Source organism: Equus quagga, chromosome 10 (assembly GCF_021613505.1).
Source record: "Equus quagga isolate Etosha38 chromosome 10, UCLA_HA_Equagga_1.0, whole genome shotgun sequence".
NCBI lineage: Eukaryota > Metazoa > Chordata > Mammalia > Perissodactyla > Equidae > Equus > Equus quagga.
In genome coordinates this window covers 119291454-119313131 of record NC_060276.1, presented here as the reverse complement: position 1 = coordinate 119313131, position 21678 = coordinate 119291454, and the positions used below count along the sequence as shown (strand labels likewise).

Below are 21678 nucleotides of genomic sequence, written 5' to 3'. Positions count from 1 at the left end.
CGTCGGGGAAATCTGAGAGGAGAGGGAATACGCTGGAGTTAAGAGGGCAGCATCGAGACATGGAGATCCTTGAAAGGGGAAATAATTTTTTATTTTTGTATACACATTTATGAACTTTTGACTTGATACACAAGATGTGCTCTATTTGAAATTTAAGACAAAATTCTTAAAAAAACATATAAAAACAAAGAAGGGGGGGAAGATTCTTAGGGGAAAAAAAAGTGAAAGCACCCAATAGTGAGCACATTCAATTCCCAGATGACAGAGGAATGCACATGCCATCTATACAGCAGCTTGACATTTTGCAGAAGAGGTGTATATGGCATATTATAGTGACCTACTAAAGTATCGCTGTTGCAAAATGCTTGTGCAGAAATGCACACACATGGGATTCACACTATAGCTCTTTTCAGGAACTTATCAATCCTCAACTCCAATGATTCCCAGACCCCTTTTAGTGAATTAAATCTGACATGGAATACCAATCTTTCAAAGGCACAACAATGAAATTACTCTGGCTGATGTCAAAGGGCCTCCAGATGCCAGCCATCTTCCATTTCAGATGGAAACCGAGACCCAAAAAGGAGACCAGAACAGCAAAGGCAGCCACACCATTCTAGCATGCATATAGCTCAAGTCATGCAGATTTTAATTCAAATGCTCTTCTTGCTCTGCATATAGACTGCCTTTATTTCAAAACATTGCTGTCTTATATCCAAAGTTATGACATCAATTCACCTAACTGGGTTTATACAATGGGTGACCTTAAAGAGAAAGGGAACTTCAGAACACTGCTAGTTACACAACCTTCCCTGGGAGGAAAACTTTCAAGATAGCTACAACACCTGAAAAATGAGCAGGTGTTCCTGATACTCTTTTGAATCATTGAAAAAGTCAGTATGTACCTATGGGCAACATTTCCTAAGACCACAAAATACCTGTCAGGTGAGAAATCCATTGAAGACATCATTTGGTTCAACGGTCTCAACTCTACTTGAGGGCAACAGACAGGAAGTAGGCAATGGAATGGGTACTAGCAGTTAGACACTCAACTCGATGATAAAGTGTTAGAGCCACGGTGCCCAAGAGATTTGATGTGACAAATGCCATTATTGGGGCAGATACCACCATCACCATGCACCATAGTAGACTACAAATAATAAATCAGTGGAAATGAATCAGCAACCCAGGACCCGCTTTGAGGAACATAAGAATACATTGTAAGCATCATGTCATAATTTTTTATCTAGATCAACAATAAGTGCCTTTGACATTTTTTGTGCAATTACAGAAGCTAAACCTGACGCTGAAGTGGTATTCAGTTTCCTAACTCATTTTGTAGTTTACCTGATTCCCTTCCAAGGGCATTTATGAGGATTAAGGGAAGTAACATCTACAGCAATCTATTGCTAGACACACTGCAGGCTCTCAATGAGTTGGTGCCAAAGTTTATAGAGAGGATTGTTTCAAAGCAAAAATAACATAAAGCAGGCATGAGACAGCAAACTGTAGGACAACCCAAAAGGTAATACCATGTGAGCTAAACTGAGATGAATATTTGATTGCAGGTAGAATCAGCCAACTGAAGCTGCAAAGACATGCAAATTGGAGACAATTAATGAGAGAAGTGGAGGTAAGAGCCACAAATAAGTAAATCCCAGGTATTTCCATCAGGAAGCATCAGGGAGGAGATCTCTCTTTTATACCAAAGGGCTTTGAACAATTATCATGACAAAAAAATAAGAGGCAGATTTGATAGGACTCAAGTTTTGGCTATATATGCCTTCCTAATGACAAAGGTGTATAGCAGAACAAAGAGGAAATATGCTTATAAAAGAGCATCTCTCCTGAAAATAAGTGGAAGAGCAGTTAAATCATCGGACCTTATGTGGGTGTAAATAATTACCTTATAGCCATAATGATACATCCCAGTTTCCCTGGGACAATTCCAGTTTATTAATAGCATATTAATAACTCTCAAAGTGTCCTGGATTTGACAATAAATTATACGGTCAATGGCTAGAAGATTGTGTGGCACAGTTTTGATTAAAGAAAACATTCATATTTCAAAAAGCAAGCATGAAGATCTTCTCATTTATTTCACATTACAAGCACCTTATAATTTTTTTTTTAATTAAGATGATTTGGTTCGGATGACAGTATTGGATAGATATTAGCCATTACGTATTTGGCCAGTTTCAATTAATTCTGTGGGTCAACAGTGCTATTAATACAATGTCCAGTGACATTAATAGCAGTGCAAATTATAAGGTGACTGGGTGTACTGGTTGTCAGTAATGGCTGTGAAACTTCACATACATAAACCCACTGGACCTTTATACTGTATGTATAATAACCTTGCAAGGGAGACAATGCTACCACCTTCCATAGAGACTCAGAAAAAATGAGCTGACTTCCTCAGTGTCACACCACAGACATGGAATAGAGGGAAGATGCTAGTTCATTTCTATCTTGTTCTGAAATCTATGCTTTTTCCACTCCAGCATCCTGCTTCCATTTTTACCTTTTTAACCCTCTCTTTGGGGTAGGAAAATAGCATTTGTTACTCTGTAAAAAAATAATAATTATCTCAAACAATATTTTTCCTTTCCTCAGACATAAAAGTAGCATTTATGCATTTATTATTTTTTGAAGAAAAACTCAACCAATATTTCAATGTTTTGCTAAAAACATATGCATTTATATCAAAAGCACTAATTGGAATGATCATTGCTGTGAATATTGTGCCATTTTACTTGGTCATCTTTTAAAATATCTGGATGCCAATAGTTTAGAAATATTTTTGAGGGGCCAGCCTGGTGGTGTGGTGATGAAGTTCACACTGCTTAGGCGGCCCAGGGTTTGCAGGTTCAGACTCCAGGCATGGAACTAGCGCTGCTCACCAAGCCACACTGTGGCAGCGTCCCACATGAAATAGGGGAGGATTGGCACAGATGTTAGCTCAGGGCCAATCTTCCTCACACAAAACAATTAAAATTAAAAAATGTATATTTTTGAGACCAACAACAGTGATTTCCTACAAGGAAAAAGTGAATGCTGCCTAACAGTTTTCAAGAGGACAATAGCAAAGGCAAGACCCATGATGGAGATAAATGAAGTGACATTTTAAAAACTCTGTCACCATGTATAAACTGCAATGTTGGCACGTTTCACTCCATCCAATATGATGGGGTCTGTAGTATTCTCGGCGGTTCCACAGTAGCTCATTTGCAGGATGTAAATAGACTGGCAGAGAGATGCCAAACTGCTTTTTTAATTTCTATGTCACCTCTCTCACAGCTATCTGTTATCTTACCATGATTTTTCTTTTAACTTTCAGTAGCGAAAGGTAGACTTAAAATTTTTCAATGAGAAAAATTCTAAAACTAAGAACATTTTTTTCTTTTTAAATTAACATGCATATAATTCCCACAGTACTTGTCCAGACCCGCACTTAACTCACGAACAGGCCAAACTGATAAGAGATTGCCGTGTAAAGCTGCTTAATACAGTTGGGCTTTAGAGGAGAAAAATCAATTTTTTTTGAAATCTAACCTTGTAAGTAACATCTACACATTGTTATTCCACCAAAGGAAGAACTTGATCAATGCCTGGTGCTTCATTCAGAAAACAGTGCCCAGAGTGCCTCCTCGGTCTGATGATGCTACACAGGGTCCAGCACACTGCCCTCTTTGAAAGGGCTATGTGCAGCTCCCCCCACCCCGCGACACGTTGTCGCCTCTCCCCACCTCTTTGTTAGAATAGACCTTTTGTCAAAGATCAAGAAACACGATTTCCTGTTTCAAACACTAGTGGCCAAAGCATCTAGCCAGAAGCCTCTGAAAAATATTCGGAGAGGCATGCAATCATTACTCTGTCAAATTAACGAAAATTGCTCCACAAAGATCTGGCTCATAGAACCTACGAAATAAGAAAAAAATAAAATCATGAAATGAGAAGGCCCTTGACTTTAAGCTTTCCTGTTTACTTTACAGTAAAAAACCAACAGAGAATTTTGAGTACTTTATTAATGCTCCAAAAGACATGCCTTTGCCAACATCTATGGATGATTTGCATTTCTCAATTAGAAATGAATTTCTACTACTCATCCTCCTCCTGTAGTCTTTTATAGGTGAATGTTTCCACATGTGAATGAAAAAAAAGTGCTTGAAATAAAATTAAAACATCAAGCTGAAAAGAAACTATTCCTGGTAATATTTGCCTATTTGGAGAAAACATTTTCAGTCATATTTCTTGCTTGATAGATCTTCATTAGTCCATTTTATTTTAGTTTTTATATTTTACCATAACCATCCTGTAACATACACGTCTCACTCATAACCATTGTTAAAAACTCAATTTTCTACATAATTTCAATGCATTTTTGCCTTGAAAACAAACATTTTTTTGCATAAAAATATCATTCGTGAACAGTACAACAGCAGGGAAAAAAAAAACACAGAAGGAGGCGAATCTCAAAATATTACGCTGAAATATCTATTTTTTCCACCTCCCAATTGGAAGACAATGAAGGAAACATCAAAGCAATGTCGAGCTACTCCTGAACTGCCACGCACTTAGCCAATACCCTTTAACTGTAAGTCACAAACGGTTACAAATTCAACAAGAGGTAAGTTCCATTGCACGCAAACGCAATGGCCACACGTCAACACACAGCAATTCTTCAAGGCCCAACGCACACAGATAATCAGTAACAGAATTTGGTAAAATATTTTCCTACACACAGAAAACTAATTAACCTACCTACACAACCACAAAAGAAAGCAATATCTATCTCTTACCAAATTATCAATTCTTACCAAATTATCACCCATTGCCAAATATGCTACCATACACATCACCTAGGTGTGTTCACTCCACAGAACTACGTCAGCTAATGAAGTCGCCATTCTGCCCAAAGAAAGAAAAGTGCTTTACAAAAATTTCATTTGAATTGACGACTTTGGAGTCTGCATTTGTTTGAGGAGGGATTGGAGTTCCATGAAATAAAATTCCTGGATTTAAAACTGCACACTAAAACAAACAAACAAACAAACTGCACACTAAAAAAACAGACTGCACGTGCATGCAAGTATTAAGAGGAACAGACAAATCCTAACGTGTGAAGTGAGCACTTGTGAAGTAGAATTTCCTAGGAACTGGAGGAACGTAATTCCAATTAGTGAGTCCCAACAAGATAAACATCAGAACTTTGTCCCTGCCTGTTGCACAGTCATTTGCATGACGGAATCACTCACCTAAAATCCCCAGCCGGTAGTTAATTGTTATCACGATGACGTTCCCGTAGCTTGCCAGAATGCTGCCGTCGATCATATTGCCGGTACCCTCCATGTAAGATCCGCCGTGGATATAGACCATAACTGGCTTCTTACTGTTCTGATCATGGATGTCTGGAAAAAGAGCCAGATAAGGAAATACAATAAAGAATCATACTGATTAACTGATGCTAAACAAAGGGCAAAGGACACTGGTTACTTTTCCTAGCTTTGACTTGAATCAATCCCATGTCTATTTTTGAATTATTCACCTTGATAAGATTACCTAAGGAAAATGGTTAATGTTATTATATTTTCTACATATAGAAATTGTATTTTGAGAAGCATATACATATTTAAGTAGTACACACGCACATGTTTCCATATATATCTAAAACACTAAAAATTAAAGGATTTAGATGAAATACTTTTGTTCCTAAATGGTGCTAAACCCTAAAAGGTGATTTAAATTGAAGAAGCACATGGCATCCATTACAAAATATATTTTCATTGTCTGAGTGTGAAACCAACTTCAAAATTATTGTTTATTTTTAGTATAAGTGCCATCTTTGGTCAAAGGTGAGTTATAAACTCATTTTCAACTTAATAAGGGGAACATAAGAGGAGGAGTGAAATTATAAATTCTCAATGCAGGATAGATGGTGACAAAAAACAAATCAAGGGTCAAAAATTATCAACAGAACAGAAATGTGTAAAAATGAAAACAAAACAAAAAAAGATGTCCAAGTAAATGTTTTTTGCTCTGGCTAACTGGTTGTAATATCCCAACATATGTAAGTGCCATAAACGAAAGAGATGTAACAGAAACAGCACAAGACTGCAGTCTCAAGATCAAATTACTGAAATGCTATATACTTTCATAGGGAATATAAACTCCCATTGTGATTTGCAAACAGTGAGCACTCTTAGCAATTACTTTATTATTTTATTGAAAAATGACGTAAAAACAGTATTTTGCAAGGGTCTGTGATAATAAAAATTCAGACACCATTTGTCCATTTGTGGAGCCTGCTTTCTGAAAAGTTATGATTAAATAACCTACCTAGTGTTAATCATCCCTTAGACTTACATTTAATGTTTAAGAAGACTGACTTCAGCTGTAGTTATTTATGGATATATATATATGTATACATGTGTGTGTATGTGTGTGTGAATAATTTAAATATCTGTATGTTATCAAAAGAAAACCGAATTTACCCATGTACATTAATTTTCACTGTTTTTTTAAGGAAGACTAGCCCTGAGCTAGCATTCGACATCAATCCTCTTCTTTTTGCTGAGGAAGATTGGCCCTGAGCTAACATCTGTGCCCATCTTCCTCTACTTTATATGTGGGCTGCGTGCCACAGCATGACTTGATAAGCAGTGTGTAGGTCCATGCCTGCGATCCAAACCTTCAAACCCTGGGCTGCCAAAGCAGAGCGCCTAAACTGGAGCGCTATGCCACTGGGCTGGCCCCAATTTTCACTTTTTTATTCAACAGAGTTTTTATTATCTTAATTCACCGAGACACTTTTGAAATATCAGAAAGGAATTTTAAGGAAATGAACCACCATCATATGGATTGTGGCTACTAATAAAATGAATTATGATCACGATTTCAAAATGTGGTCATTAGGTGTCACAATACAGTGTACAGAAGGCAGGAGAAACTCACTGGTCACAGTCAAGTACAGAAAAAGAGTGTCAAGCTGTCCATGTGTCTGCAGATAGTTAATCCACAGCAGAAGAACATCTCTTATTTTCTCATATAAAATTCAAATAGAAAGTAAAAATCCTTTGTTAATTAATTATTCACCATATGCTCTGTGGAATTTTTAAATAAAACTGCTGTCTATAAGGTGTGGCGTTTGCATGTTCCACCCCTCTCTCTGGCCCCTGATTTGCTGCTTTTGCCCCTATTTATTTTACCATTAGCTGCTGTTGGCGACTCCTTGTGGAAAGGGAATAAGTAAAGATTTTGAGGGCTGCTTTAAGGGGTTTCCTCAGAGAAAACATTAGGTTAACATCTCTTACCTTCCGAGACACATATAACAAGGTTCTCTTGAACTTGAAGAATAACCAGATGCCGTATTAATTTAAAGTTTAAAGAAAAATCACAAGTTACCGGTATTAAATGAAAACTAGATGGCATTTTAATGGTAATAAAGTTGCATTGAAAGCATTGCAGAAACAGATACTACTGATCGAAAGAAAATATACTAGAAGGAGAGCACAGAGCAAGGTGCAAATTACATCCTTAGATGGTTTACACCATCTCTTAAGAGAATAAGGAGAAGGGTTTTCTATAAATATACACATATATATTTGAATGCTGACAGAACACTGCAGGTGCTGTGGGGCCCTCACCAAAGGAGAGGCTAGCTGCTGAATCAGGTGCAGATGTAATCTTCTGACCCCATCTGAAGAGCTCTCTTGGAGAGCTACTAGAGGTAGGGACAGCCCTGTGAATGTAGGTAAAAAATAAAATAAGATAGAATAATGTTAAGAGAAGACCAGGCATGAAAGCAATGTCGGCAAAACTTCTTTTCTTGGAGAGCCATTGATTTTTGAAAGACATCAAAGAGGGCAGCAAAAAGAAGACATTGATAAAAAGGCACTTTTGGGGAGATTTTGGTGCCCTGCAAGGGTAGCTCGCTGCTCAATTCTCTGCTTTAAATAGCCTTTCAGGCTGAGAACCACAGGCTCATCGAGGGCCTCCATCCTCTAAGAGGGATAAACGAATATCATGCATTTTGCTATTCAAATGGGAGAAGTGTGCTTTCACCCACCCTAGAGAGCCTTCACAGCAAGGAAAGGTTTATTTTAGACTTTGTTTCTTTTCTTTTAAACCGTGTATTCTGGGGAAGGAATAGGATGCAGTGCGCTACTGGTCGCTTAGATGACGTGTATCTTCTACCTTTTAAAAAAGAATCAATTTACTTCTCATGGATAATCTGTCAAACAATTTGGGATCCTTCAAGAAGAAACTTTTCATAGCAACCAAACACTTTTTGGGCGAGAAATGTTTTCAGAATAGCCGTCGTGTGAACAGAAAGTTGCACAGAGCTAGCTTTTTGACCTTGTTCAGTTCTTTGCTATCCTTATTTATTTTTCTTTAAATGCTGCTAAAAGGCAGTCCCGAAAGAAACAACAACCTCTCATTAAAACACTTTTTCATGTATTTCACTGTGAGCCAGAGAAGATTCTTTGAAACCTATCTTGGAATCAGTATGTTTGAAAAAAACAAACAAAAACTGAAATGCCAGCTCCCAAAAAAGTCCTACCAAGGTGTCTCGCAGAGTTTTGCTTGCAGTTCATAGAAGGATCTAAGAAGATCGAAGCTCCAAAATACAATATTAACTTACAAAATAACATTTGGAAGGAAGAAAAGAAAGTATACATGCAAGTTTTAAAATTCCATTTGCTCTTCTGGTGACCAAGCCAAAAAAAAAGGAAAAAGGAAAAGAAAAAGGTGGGCTTCCTCGTAAGTAGCATTTTGTTACTCACTTCATATTTAGAAATGATGTTTATACATCTTCTCACAGGGAATTTGCAGTCATTGACATGGTCATTGAGATTAAAAATGCCAGTGGTTTCCAAAGAAGAAGAAAATAAAGAAGCACACCGAAGTGTACTCGTTTCAGAGAAGGGGAGGAAAAACAGACTGAAATGAAAAAAATAAAAATAGAGAGATAGATATTAAATCATGCATCAGGGTCGAGCTTTGAAAGATCAAAAAATACCTTCATCTTCACCACGGTCATTACTGGTTATATCATCTGCGTTTTTCTTTGTGTTGGCTCCTGGGTCATATTGAGAAGGGAAAAAAGAGAATTCAAAAACAACAGGTTTGCAAAAAAAATCAGAAGAGAGAGAGCTACTACCCAGTAAAAGAAAAAAAAAATAATGTCACACAAAAAGTTGAAATTTGTTACATTTGGATTTCAAAAAAACAAGGGTGATGCAAAATGCATATAAACATAAAGATGTCAACAAGAACCAATTCAAAATGTTACTTGCAAAAAATATTAGATATCCAGTGAAAATGCAGTTTGGGGATTAAAATGATACTACTGCCCAAAAAAAAAGCTAATGTGAGTTTAAAAAAAATTATTAAAAAGGAGATTTCCCACATTCTTAAAAGAAATGCATATGAAGTATCCAATGTTCCTCTAATTTTAACATGCTATAATCTAGATAAATTTTTCAAATGTCACTGATATACTTTGTTTAGGAAATTCTATAATGTATGAAGAAACACATTGAAACAGTAAACATGAAAACTTTAATTAAAATATCTTAAAATTGACATTAGTTTCATGCATAAGAACTCAAAAACATACATTTCAAATAAAAACCAGAAATGTCACTAGTTAATTTAAATCACAAAGATTTACCTAACACCAGTGGTTAGAGAAGACTACCCATTATCTGCTCCTGTTGTCTACTATAAAAACATCTACCACTTTCAATAAGTATTTCTTAAGTCAAGATAAAACATTAAAAATCATGTTCTCTGTTCCTGAAACACTTAGTAAATATTCTTTGAATGTTATTGCTACTTGAATTTGTAAAAAAAAAGAAAAAGAAAAACGAAGTCACCTACCTTGATCACCTTAAACCTAAGCTTCATAGGACTTTCCACGTAGGCAAAATGCAGGGAGGGTCCCTTAAACCACACCAAAAGACTCTCCTATGCTCTCTGTATGCAGGCCGCCACTTTTGTTTTTATATTTTTCAGATACATGAGGCCAAAACATTTATTATCACTTGAATTCTTTAGTTAATTGGCTCAATTGTCTTCTTTTTATAGACAGGCACAGCCCAGGTGTTGCATATCCCAGTTGCTATAAATGGAACTGTGCCAATCAATTAAATTGATCTTCGCCTTCCTACAGAGTGCCAGGATATGTGAATTAAGGGCGAGGAAAAAGAGGAACTGTCATCCACAACACTTGGGTCTGAAAAGGGTCTTTCAGTTCTACATAAATCAAAGGAGCTTAAACATGTTTTGAAACCAAGATTTGAAGTTGCTGTTTTCACAGGTCAAATAAGAGTTGAATATTGTCAATTTCAGGCAGCGAGACTTAAGCAGCAGACCCGGGTGGGCGGGAAACCTGATACACTGTATTTCATTTTTGAGGTTTAAATATTCCCACTGTAAACAATTTCAAGCTAGTAACATAAGGTCATTTAAGACAGAGCTGGGAACAAGTGCCCAGGATCCCTTGAGACTCCAGCATACCACTAGTTTTACCCAAACTACGTAAAGGCAGAGTCTTGTAGGAAACAATCCTTTCTCCTTACAACCCACTCATTTCCAATCCCTTAGAAAGTATCAGGACACTGATGTGTTAATCTATTATAGTCATTAGCTTGATATTGAAATCTATTCATGCCCAAGAATTCTACGCCTTTAAATGTCTTAAAACAAACTTTTAAATAATTAATCTCCATCAATTTAGCTTGAATGTCTTTTGGGTTGTTTTTGTCAGGATTTGTAAATATAAAACCTATTTCAAAGCTAACTCATGGACTGAATTTATGGCAAAACTGTGTAAAGAAGCCTAAAAGAGATGCCTTTCTTAGAGAAACAGGCTACAAGGATATACAACAAAGCTGTTTGTGTTAGAAAACAAGTCCTTCTCTTTTCTGAAAAAAATTTCAATTCATTCATGGAGGAAGATTTTAAGGTTCTATAGAAACATGTCACATCTTTCACTAAAATAGAAAAGATATTCAAAAAATTAAACTTATACTTAAAAGACATGGAAGGGACTAGGGGAGATAATGTGTTCCCTGATTAAGCTGATTCCCTCCAAGAAAATGTGTTCCTTTAAAGTTTGACTATATCTCCTTATCACAGCCTCCCAGAAAAGATGCAGTCGCCATTGAGGAAGGTCTTTAATTAGGACTCCATACCTGGACTTTGCCTTTCCCGTGAGCCTGACCTTATATCCCTGCCTTCTTCTGAATTTTCTCCTCATAAATCTCTTTTCTCTTCCATGCTGCAGATGGAAGCACAGAAGGGTGAACACTGGCCCAAACAAAGGGCATTCTGTAAGGTCTGGGGTGAGTTAAATGCCAGAGCTCTTTCCCAAGACCCAGTTCTCAAGGTCTTCAGGCTCCCCAGCAGTGTACGACATTTGAGTACGTAATCTGAAATACTTCTGGGGGCAGGAGGAAAGGTAGTGCCCAGGCAAACTTCCCCAACAGAGCAAAATATTCTAAAGATTTGTGATGCTTTTACACTTTTTATAACATAGTTACATCACTGATTAACCTAGCAATCCAGGTTAATCTACCCTCTCTTTGATTCTTTACCAAATTTCTTTGTTAACCCAAGTGTGGTTTTAAGACCTTTACTGAAGTATAATTTACATACCCTAAAATTAGCTTATCCAAGTGTAAAATTCAGTGATTTTTTTAGTCAGTTTATTGATTCGGGCAACCATCAGCATAATCTGCTCTTAGAACATTTCTGTCACCCCAAAAAGACTGTTGGTGTCCAATCGCACCTGCTCCGCACTCCCATCCTCAGTCTCACTAATCTACTTTCTGTCTTTGTAGACTTGCCATTCCTGAGCACTTCATACAAATGATAAATGATAAATATAATATGTAGGCTATTGTGTCTTGTTTCTTTCACTTAGCATAATGTTTTCAAAGTCCATCCATGTTGTAGTATGCATCAGTACTTACTTCATTTACTTTAGAGTCATGCACCGCGTTAACGACATTTCAGTCCACCACGGACTGCATACATGACAGTGGTCTCATAAGAATAGTACCATAGAGCCTAGGTGTGCAGTAGGCTATTCCATCTAGGTTTGTGTAGTAGGCTATAAACTCTATGATGTTTGTACAACGATGAAATTGCCTTACTAAGCATTTCTCAGAACATATCCCCTTCGGTCATTAAGCGACATATGGCTAACATGGATGAAAAATATTCTACTGTATGGCTGTACCAACTTTTGTTTATCCATTCATCTGTTGATGGCCATTTATATTGTTTCCACTTGGTGGCTATGGTGAATAATGCTGCTACGAACATTTGTATACAATTTTTACAATTCTTTTTTGTATGGACATATATTTTCACTTCTCTTGGGTTGATATCTAAGAGTGGAGTTGCTATTTCATATGGCAAATTTATGTTTAATGTTTTAAGAAACTGCCAAAGTATTTTCCAAATCAGCTGCATCATTGTCCATTCCCATCAGCACTGTATATAGGTTCTAATTTCTCCACTTCCTAGCCAAGACCTGTATTAACTTTTTGATTATAGCCATCCTACTGGGGGTGAAATGGTATCTCACTGTGGTTTTACTTTGCATAAAGCTAATGACTTAAATATATCCAGTTTCTTCTCAGGTACTATCTTCTATTCTCTAGATGTCTACTAAAATATTTTGCCCATTTTTAAAATTGGGGTCTTTGTTTCTTATTATTGAATTGTAAGATTGAATTGTAAGAGTTCTTAATGTTTTTTAGATACAAGTTGTTTATCAGAAATATCATTTGCAAATCTTTTCCCCCAGTCTGTGGTTTCTGTTTTGGTTTTCTCCGTGGTATCTTTTGAAGTGCTAAAGTTTTTACTTTTGATGTGGTCTAATTAATTGATTGTTTTCTTCTAAAGCTTGAGCTTTTGATACCCTATCTAAGAAATCCTTGCCTAGTCCAACACCCTGAAGATTTTCTCTTATGTTTTTTCCTAAATGTTTGAGAGTTTTAGTTCCTACATCTTTCATTTATTTTGAGTGTATTTTGATGTATGATATGAAGGGTTGAAATTCATCTTTTTGCATACGGATATCCAATTGTCCAGCACCATTTATTGAAACGCTAACCTTCCCTCACTGAAGTGTTGCAACACTGTTGTAGACAGTCAGCTGACTATAAATGTGAGGATTTATTTCTAGACTCTTTAATTATATTCCATTCTCTATTTCTAACCACATGAGTACCCTACTGTCCTGATGACTATATCTTTATAGTACGCTTTAAAGTAGTGACGAAGTCCTCCAACTTTCTTTTGCTTTTTCAAGATGGTTTGATTGCCCTAGATCCTCTGTCAAGTGAAGCAAAAACACCTGCTGAGATTTCGATAGAAATTATTTGCCAAACCACAATTTAAATTAATTTTATACAGCAGAGCCTGACCCAGAAACATAGATATTGCCTTTAATGTTCTATGTATATTTAATCTTTCACCCTTTTGTTCTTTTTCAAAAAGCTGCTGCAATATTTGCCCTTGCAAATATAACTAATTAAATGACCTAAAAACAAACCTAGTTCTCCAGAGTGTCTAATTCAGTTACAATCGTGGACTGTGTAAATACAGGTATTAGAGGACACAGGGAAAAAGATTCTGCTGGAATTTATTCCAGAGTAAACCCATCCCACGGCTTCCAAAACAGCCATTTCAAACTCCACACAAGCCGTTAGTCTTCCCCTCCCTCTCCAGGTCTGCACCGACCCCGAAATCCGGGATAATATTCCTTTACATCTAACAATTGGCATCTCCTTCAAACCTCGGTGGGGAAACGGCTTTAAATATTAAAGGGAATATTTAAATATCTTCAAACAAAAGAATAGCCATTCCATTATTAATATTTCAATATGATTTTATAAATAAAATATCTCAAAATCCCTGGTCCTAAACGATGTCCATTCTTTTTTATACCTGTTCTTCTCATGTTTCCCATTTAGTGCTTTATCTACATCACTTTCAAATGTCAAACTATTTAAAATAGTTTTTTGTATCCTAAATTAAATGCAATAGAAACACTTTGTAGAGAATTCAGGAAAGGTGGACCACAGTGAAGGAGAAAATAATGCCAATGTCCCAGTCATGGATGCTGCTCTTCACATTTTGAGGCAGGAAAGTAATTTTCTGTTTCTTCTTTTTAATATACACTAAGTTTGTTGCCTTTTATGTATGTAAATCATCAAATAACGTCATGAGACACTGTTATGTGATCACATTATCTATGCAAGAATATAAAGAAATGATAGAACCTAGAAAACTTTTAGAATTACTGCTCTTAACATGAGATCTCATATTAAAAATGTATCTACCAGTTCACATTTAATTTTTTGTTTTTGCCTCTTAAGAGGGCAAATTTCAAGTTCAACTTTGCCTTGTTATCCTAAATAGACAAAGGGCATGCCTAAGCTAAATACCTTATTTTCAATACAGAGGAAGTTGTGGAATGGTTTATGGGGAAAATAACCATTTTCTTGGCCATTACAGATATGCATGGGATTGGTTAGTTTGTCACTAGGCCACAGAGGAATATTTCTTTTTAATCTTCTAATCCAACACTGGGAGGAGACCAGTGAGCACTCCTAAACACATTCCTCCTCCAAATATGTACTGACACTGTAAATATGCTGGCCCTAGCTAGGAGAGGGGGCGGAAAAATGTATTAATTACTTAAATTAATTAAACACTTCACACATAAATTTGAACGTAAGTTCTAACCTCCACTAGACCGTTATTAACATACCGAATCTGAAAGATAACATGCAACATTTTATCTGGGGGCTTTACCCAATGCGTGTGCACCTTGAAAAATTGGCCCCCTACAAAAGAGTGCAATTTCTGCATTTGAAGGCATCAGCAAAGCTATCTATTGCTTCTTTTTTTTTCTGAATTCATAACATCTGAACAAGACCAAGTTTCACTCTTAACAAAAATATATGTAAGGCTGGGAAGCCTGTCTAATGCAGCCTTTAACAAAGAGGCTTCCCAGAAACCAGCATTGGGAAGGAACTCTCTTTTGTTCTCTCCCATGGAAATGCAGAATGGTAAGATTTGCCATAGGTAGTGAAGGTCATTCTTTTGTAATAAGGGAGGAAGGATTTTTGGTGACTAGAAAGCCTTAGGAAAAAGAACATCTAGAAGCTGAGAGTATGGAAATTGATTTCTCTCAGGTCATCCACAGAGTTATACTTGGAAAAAATTTCAGAAAGTCCTCACCAAGTTTCAAGACCTCTGCTCCAGGATATATAAAGAGATACAGAATTGCTGAGTCATAGGGTGTGGTCTTCAGGTCAACTATGATTCATCCCATAGATATTTATCCTGTGACTTACATGTGCTGGATATTTTGCTAGTACATGTAAATCACAGGATAAATATCTGTGGGAAGAATTATGGCTATTTGACCTCAAGACCACACCTACTTCAAGGCATAGTACCATCTATGTCATACCGTCTATGAAGAAGGAGAAATACTGGTGAGAGAAACATAGACTCTTCTATGTAGTGTGTATAACTAATTCTCTCAAGTATGGAAATCAGATGTTGCATTCTCTTATTTGATTTTTAGAATTGATATTAGATTGTAATTTATCATCACTTATATCTCGGGTTGTCATTTCAGGAAAATTGAAGGCATATATTTGTGACTACAGTAAAAACAAGGTCTAATTCTTTCTAATTTTCTACTAGCTCAAAAATGCTTCAATGCAATACTGGAAATAATAGGGTTTTTTGTTCCTTTTCTCTGACTGGCTTTGGAGGATTGACTGAGAGAAATGTGAATAATAATTTTCCTTTCTTGTTTTGCTGGAATTAGGAAGAAGTGATTTTACACTTTCTTTGGTAGGAATCAAAATAAATCTAAAAGTTTATAGGTCTCTGATATATGTCTGTGCCTCTTATTAAAATCTCAGGCCATTACATAGCCCTATGTAAGTATTTTTTGTTGTGAATTTTGTTATCAAAATGTTTCTGTTCTCAGGAATAAAAGACAAATCCTATTAGATTTACACGAGTCTCTCTCATTTTTATGGAACTTTCAGCTGATAGAATATATTACCTCCCTGAACAATCTCCATGAGCTTGAGATTAAATCACAATGTGTTTAAAAGCTGAAACTAATTTAATATTGAATTATGCTAGATGTTTTTTATGCATCTTTATTTAGAAAATTCATATTGAAATTGAAATTGGCTTCTATTTGCCCTGAGACACCTCCTGAAATGTTATATTAAGAAAAGACACAAAACAATAACTCTATAGGTATGTATATATTTTTTCCTTGTCAAGAAATTCTGGAAGATTTTCAGTTCGATTGCGTAGTATTAACTCTGATGAAAAGCTTCTTTCTGTAGTCAGAACATAGACTGCTGACTAACGGAAGGTATCTTTATGCCATATGACTTTTTGGTATGTTGGACAGGAATTATAGGGAGCTGGAACCTTGGCAGTGTCCCCCTTTTGCTGTCTATGCGAGGAATAAACTGTCCACACCTCAAAGTAGCTCTTCTATTTTTACCAATCAAATCGGTCAAGTTGCCTTTGGCTTTCCTCTTCTGTGGGCCTGACGTGGGGACCTAGTGTGCAATCATTCCTAAAAACAAAATTAGTCTAGATTAGACAAAATCATCTCAAACTTCAATTCCTGAGTCTGTCATTCCAGAAGATGCAAAATCAAATGACCACAAGGGCCCTAAAAATACTTTCTTAAAGAATCACAAGGTCACTCAAATCTTTGCAATGTAGGGTAATTCTTACTGCAGATAAGGATTTTGCCACTTTATCCACTCTTGAACTTAGCTGATTGGTCACAAGAGCTGTTCTTTGTTCTGTTCAGTTAGAAACTAAAGGATGTAGTGATATAAACAAGAGACATTTCAACGAAAAAACAAAGTTAAGGGAAATGGTTCTCATCCATCTTTCAGTGTGATTATGTTCACTTTCACTCGACACATTCTGTGCAAAGGGCTCTGTTACTGGTTCAAAATATCCCATGTACTTCCCTGGGGAAGCTTGATACCTTCCCCACCTGCTAACATCAGTCTTGGCCAACAAAATGTGAATGCAAGAGACATATGTCACTCCTGAGCTGGAATATTATGAGTCATCACATTTCTGCCATATTTTTTCCCTCCACCATCAGATCAATATGTCTGGGATGGGGTTACCTCTTCAAGCCTTGGTCTTGGAAAGAAGAGGATGTGGAGACTAACCAGTCAACCCAAAATTGACACAAGCTTCACAGAAGAGAAATAAGTTTTTGTTGTTGTTGCAAGCTGCTAAGATTTTGGAGTATTTTGTTCCAGCAGCACAACTTAGCCTAAGTTGACTGTTAGAACTACTCGCTTCTCTCTGTGAGGTACTCATTCACACACACACACACACACAAATAGACACACACACTCAGCCACATGCACACTCACATTGGCACATAGCCTCCAACATCCCAACATATACTTCTATTAAAGAGATCATGTTAGATGAATGTGATGACTTTCCCTTACAGCGCATGCCTCGTTTACCTATTAGCACCATAATTTTGCTTACCTGTTACAGAAAATTAATATTTTTGTACTTGGCACTAACTTCCATGTGACTATGGTGGAACAAAAAATGAGAATGCCAACATAGAGTATGAAGTACCTAAATATTTATGATAAGTAAGCAAAACACTATCATGATTGCACCCAAAAATAAAAGCTGGGAAAAATTAAACTATTTATTTCCTTGATCCAATCTTCAGGAACTTTCTTAAGTAAGAAGGAGCTTAGAAGAATCACATATGCAAAAATATCACGCACAACTATCCTTCAAATCCGTGGGTTCTCCAGGAACGTGTGACTATTGTCTTGCACATAGCAAGGGATTCATAAATTTTGGCTCATGTTATTGCTGGGAGTGGTATTGTTTTCCCCAAATACCCTGATTCCCCAAATATTTACTGCACTTTTCTGCCTCCCAGATTTTGCTCATGCAGCATTCCCCTACTAGCTTCTGAAACTATGACTGTTCTAAACTCCCTCTCCTCGAACGCACTCTCTAACTTTGAAAACCTTTCAACATCCAGTCCAAGTGCCAGCAACTCTATGGCATGTTCCTCAGTTTCCACTCCTCAGGAGGAAATCGTCTCTTCATTATATGCTCCAGCAGCATTTTGTGGGTGTCCCTGAGTACTCTCTGACCTGCATGTCAATTACATGGGCATGTCAATTACATGCACCACACATTTCAAAGACTGCAGGTGTATGTGGATTCTTTACTGTGCAACCAAAACCACTCATCAGACAAAGACCTTGATCAGAGATGTGTCAATGTGAATGCTTGCTCTGTTAGCATTTAGCTAGTCATAATCACCCCTATTCCAGATGAGTCAACATTGATAACAATGAAGGCAAAATTTTTTTTAAAGCAAATGCCATTTGAATTTCAAATTCAAGAAACTCTCAGGGCATTTTCATGGATATTACACATCAGGAGCCTCAAAGTCTCTCTAGGATTGAGAGAAGGGAGGTATGATATCTGCACTTTTTTGGTTCTTTTTAACAAGCCTAAATTTTAGGACAGCTTTAGATTTAGAGAAAAATTGTGACAGTAACACAGAGAGTTGCCATATGCATCACACTCAATTTCTTCTATTATTAACATCTAACAGTCTGGCACATTTGTTACAATTAATGAGCTGATATTGAACTGTGATAATTAACTAAAGGCCATACTTTATTCAGATTTCCTTAGTTTCTACCTAATGTCGTTTTTTTTTCTGTCCTAGGATCTTACATTTCATTTTAGTCATCATGTCTTCTTAAGCTCTTCTTGGCTGTGACAGTTTCTCAGACTTTGTTTTCAATGACCTTGACAGTTTTGAAGGGTTCTCGCCAAGTATTTTGCGAAATATGCCACAATGGGGGTTTGTCTGATGTTTTGCATGATTAGACTGGGGTTATGAAATTTGGGAAGGAATCCCACAGAGGTAAAGGGCCCTGCTCATCACGTAATATCCAGGGTACATGTCATCAACACGGCTTATCACTGTTGATGTTGACCTTCATCACCTGCCTGAGGTGCGCTTGTCAGGTTTCTCCCCCGCAAAGTTACTCCATATCTCCTCCTTTCAATATTGCACTCTTTGGAAGGAAGTCAGCATGCACAGCCAAACCTAAGGAGTATTCATGCTCCATCACTCTAAGGGAGAGATCTACATAAATTACTTGGAATGCTCTCCATGAGAGATTTGTCTCATCTCCCCCATGGTAGGAAGAATAATGTTACCCCTTCCTCAAAAGATCCATGCCCTAATCCTCAGAACCTGTGAATATGATATGACACATGGCATGGGGGAATTAAACCTGTAGACTCAATTAAGGGTTATAATCAGCTGACCTTAAAATAAGGAAAATATCGTAGATTATCCAGGTGAGCCCACTGTAATTCACAAGAGTCCTTTAGAATGGAGAAGGAAGCATAAGAAGAGACTCAGTGTCAGAGAGAGACTGGAATACGTGATACTGCTGGTTTTGCAGCTCGAGAAGGGGGCCATGCGCTGAGAAATGCGGATTATCTCTATAAATTGGAAAAGGCAAGGAACAGATTTTCCCCTAGATCCTCCCAAAGCGACTCACTCCTATCAAATTGTTCTAGCCTTGGTTAGGGAGAATTGTTAGTTGGCTTCTGTGCCCCATCCTTGTGGTTTCTTTTTGTTTTCGTTTTTTTTTTTTTTTTTTTTTTTTTAGCGCTTCCTTACTTTCTGCTTTCTGGCACTACAAGATACCCCAGGATCATCTTGTATATTTCCTTCCTCATTTCTTGAATCAGACATTTCTCTGAAGAGCCTGGTTCTTTTTATTTGACATCTGCATTTTACAGGTCAAGAAGCTGAAGCAGATCAAATGACGATGACTTGCCTGAATGATGCAAGAACTAACTGGTGACCCAGCTGATGTTTACATAACAGGCTTTACAGTACATAACTGTGTCTATAATACTTGCTAGTCAATGATAGAGTGAAAATGATCACTCTCCTTTATCTCATCCTACTAGTCTTTGTTACTGCAAGTGATTTCATTATGACATTATTGTTAACTAAATTGCAATATTTGCTTAATACATGCAGGGCAGGGCACTGTTCCATATACTTTGTAACCATCTGAAAAATTATCAGGAATGTTTTGTGCCCCCACTGCACAGGTGAGATGACTGCAGTAAAGAAAAGGTTAAATAACTTGGTCCAGGAGATCAACCCGCCACAGCTTTGGATTTCAAACCTAGAATCCAAACATGTCATGGCATCATAATGTCACCTTTTTAGCAAGCAAGGAAAACTATTTTAGGCAAGGTGGTAGGTTAGTCTCTGGAAAGTTGATTTTGTTTTGTTCCCCCCAAAATAAATTATAAGACACAGAGATGAGTAAGCCATTGACTGCCTGCTAGGATCTTTGGTCTAGTTAAGGAAACAATAATTATATATCAAAACAGCTAAGTAGATGGACAACTGATGTTCAGGGAAAGGCAGGAACTAGGCGTTAGAAACTGTAGTTCAGAAGAGCAATGCATTCTGGAAGAGGAGAACAAGAGTAAATGAAAGAGACCTGTTTGACTGCAGGTGGGTCTCTTAATCATCAGAGTATCATTTATGAAGTATAGCTCATTCTTTAGGTGGGATTGTGGCACTGAACTTGAAGAAAACACTTGTGTTTTGGATACAGTCTCCTTAGGCAATACTGCATTTGTAAAACACTACCCAGCTTTATTAAACACTTCCTGATAATCTCTAATTTACCTTGACTTTAATATTCTTAAATATTTTCATTAGCATTATATTGCTTCAGAAAATAATACCATATCATGTGCTGATTGTACGATGGGATTTTAACACAAATGCTTAATCCCATAGGCTAAATGACTCTAAGCCATCAATTCATTCTATTGTAAATCCATCAAGCATTTACTTCAGGCCAAGATGTAAGCTTAATATCTCTCTAGGTGTTTACAGATTTATGCTAAATGAATTCTATTTTTAAAAGCACGTTATTCTGAGATCCACAGAAAAAGTCATTGCTAGCTTAATGATTTCGTTTCTTTGATAATTATACGCATTTCAAGTATTTGTGAAAATCTCTCCAGGTTATAGATTTTGTTTTTTGTTATTATTATTACTTTCAGTTGAAGAAATAGGGAATGATTAAATCCAGCTCAAAATATTTAACAGCATAAAGAAGAGTTAATGAGAAAGTGGTAAGTAGTGTTAAAATACGTTCAAATGCCAGTCTTTCACCAGGAAAACCCATGTTCGCGCCCATGGCCACAGTGCTTGCTGGTCAATATCCCAACCAGCTTTCAAGATTTAGATAAAACCTCTTCTCTGTAGGGTTCTCTCAAGTGACTTCCCAATGTAGTAAGGATGTAGCATCCTCTGATGTGAATTTCCCAACTACGATACTCAGGAAAACAAAGAAAAATACGTGAACATCACAGCAAACCCAGAGCAGCAAAAATCCTAAGGCTATATCTGTTGGGTTTCTATTAACCCCATTAATGAAGAAGAAGAGAATTCAATCTACTCAAGGATCTTCTTATGGCATTACCACATTGGGAATTGCTGTATAAACCTGATAGGAAATAAATTTGGGA

General features: G+C 36.8%; 1 protein-coding gene across 2 annotated transcripts in view; it reads right to left on the bottom strand.

The window, feature by feature from the left end:
- NLGN4X (neuroligin 4 X-linked) overlaps positions 1–21678 on the bottom strand; it is a 293155-nt gene that overhangs the window by 109158 nt on the left and 162319 nt on the right. Inside the window, exons 1-2 of one of the 2 annotated variants that reach the window (XM_046672745.1) lie at positions 9023–9075; positions 5259–5411 (exon numbers count right to left, since the gene is read on the bottom strand). In XM_046672745.1, coding sequence (XP_046528701.1) covers positions 5259–5379 — 121 coding nt within the window. In that variant the 5' untranslated portion in view covers positions 5380–5411; positions 9023–9075. Of the gene's footprint in view, positions 1–5258; positions 5412–9022; positions 9076–21678 lie in introns of those variants that run through there. The other variant, XM_046672744.1, reaches the window with a different exon arrangement.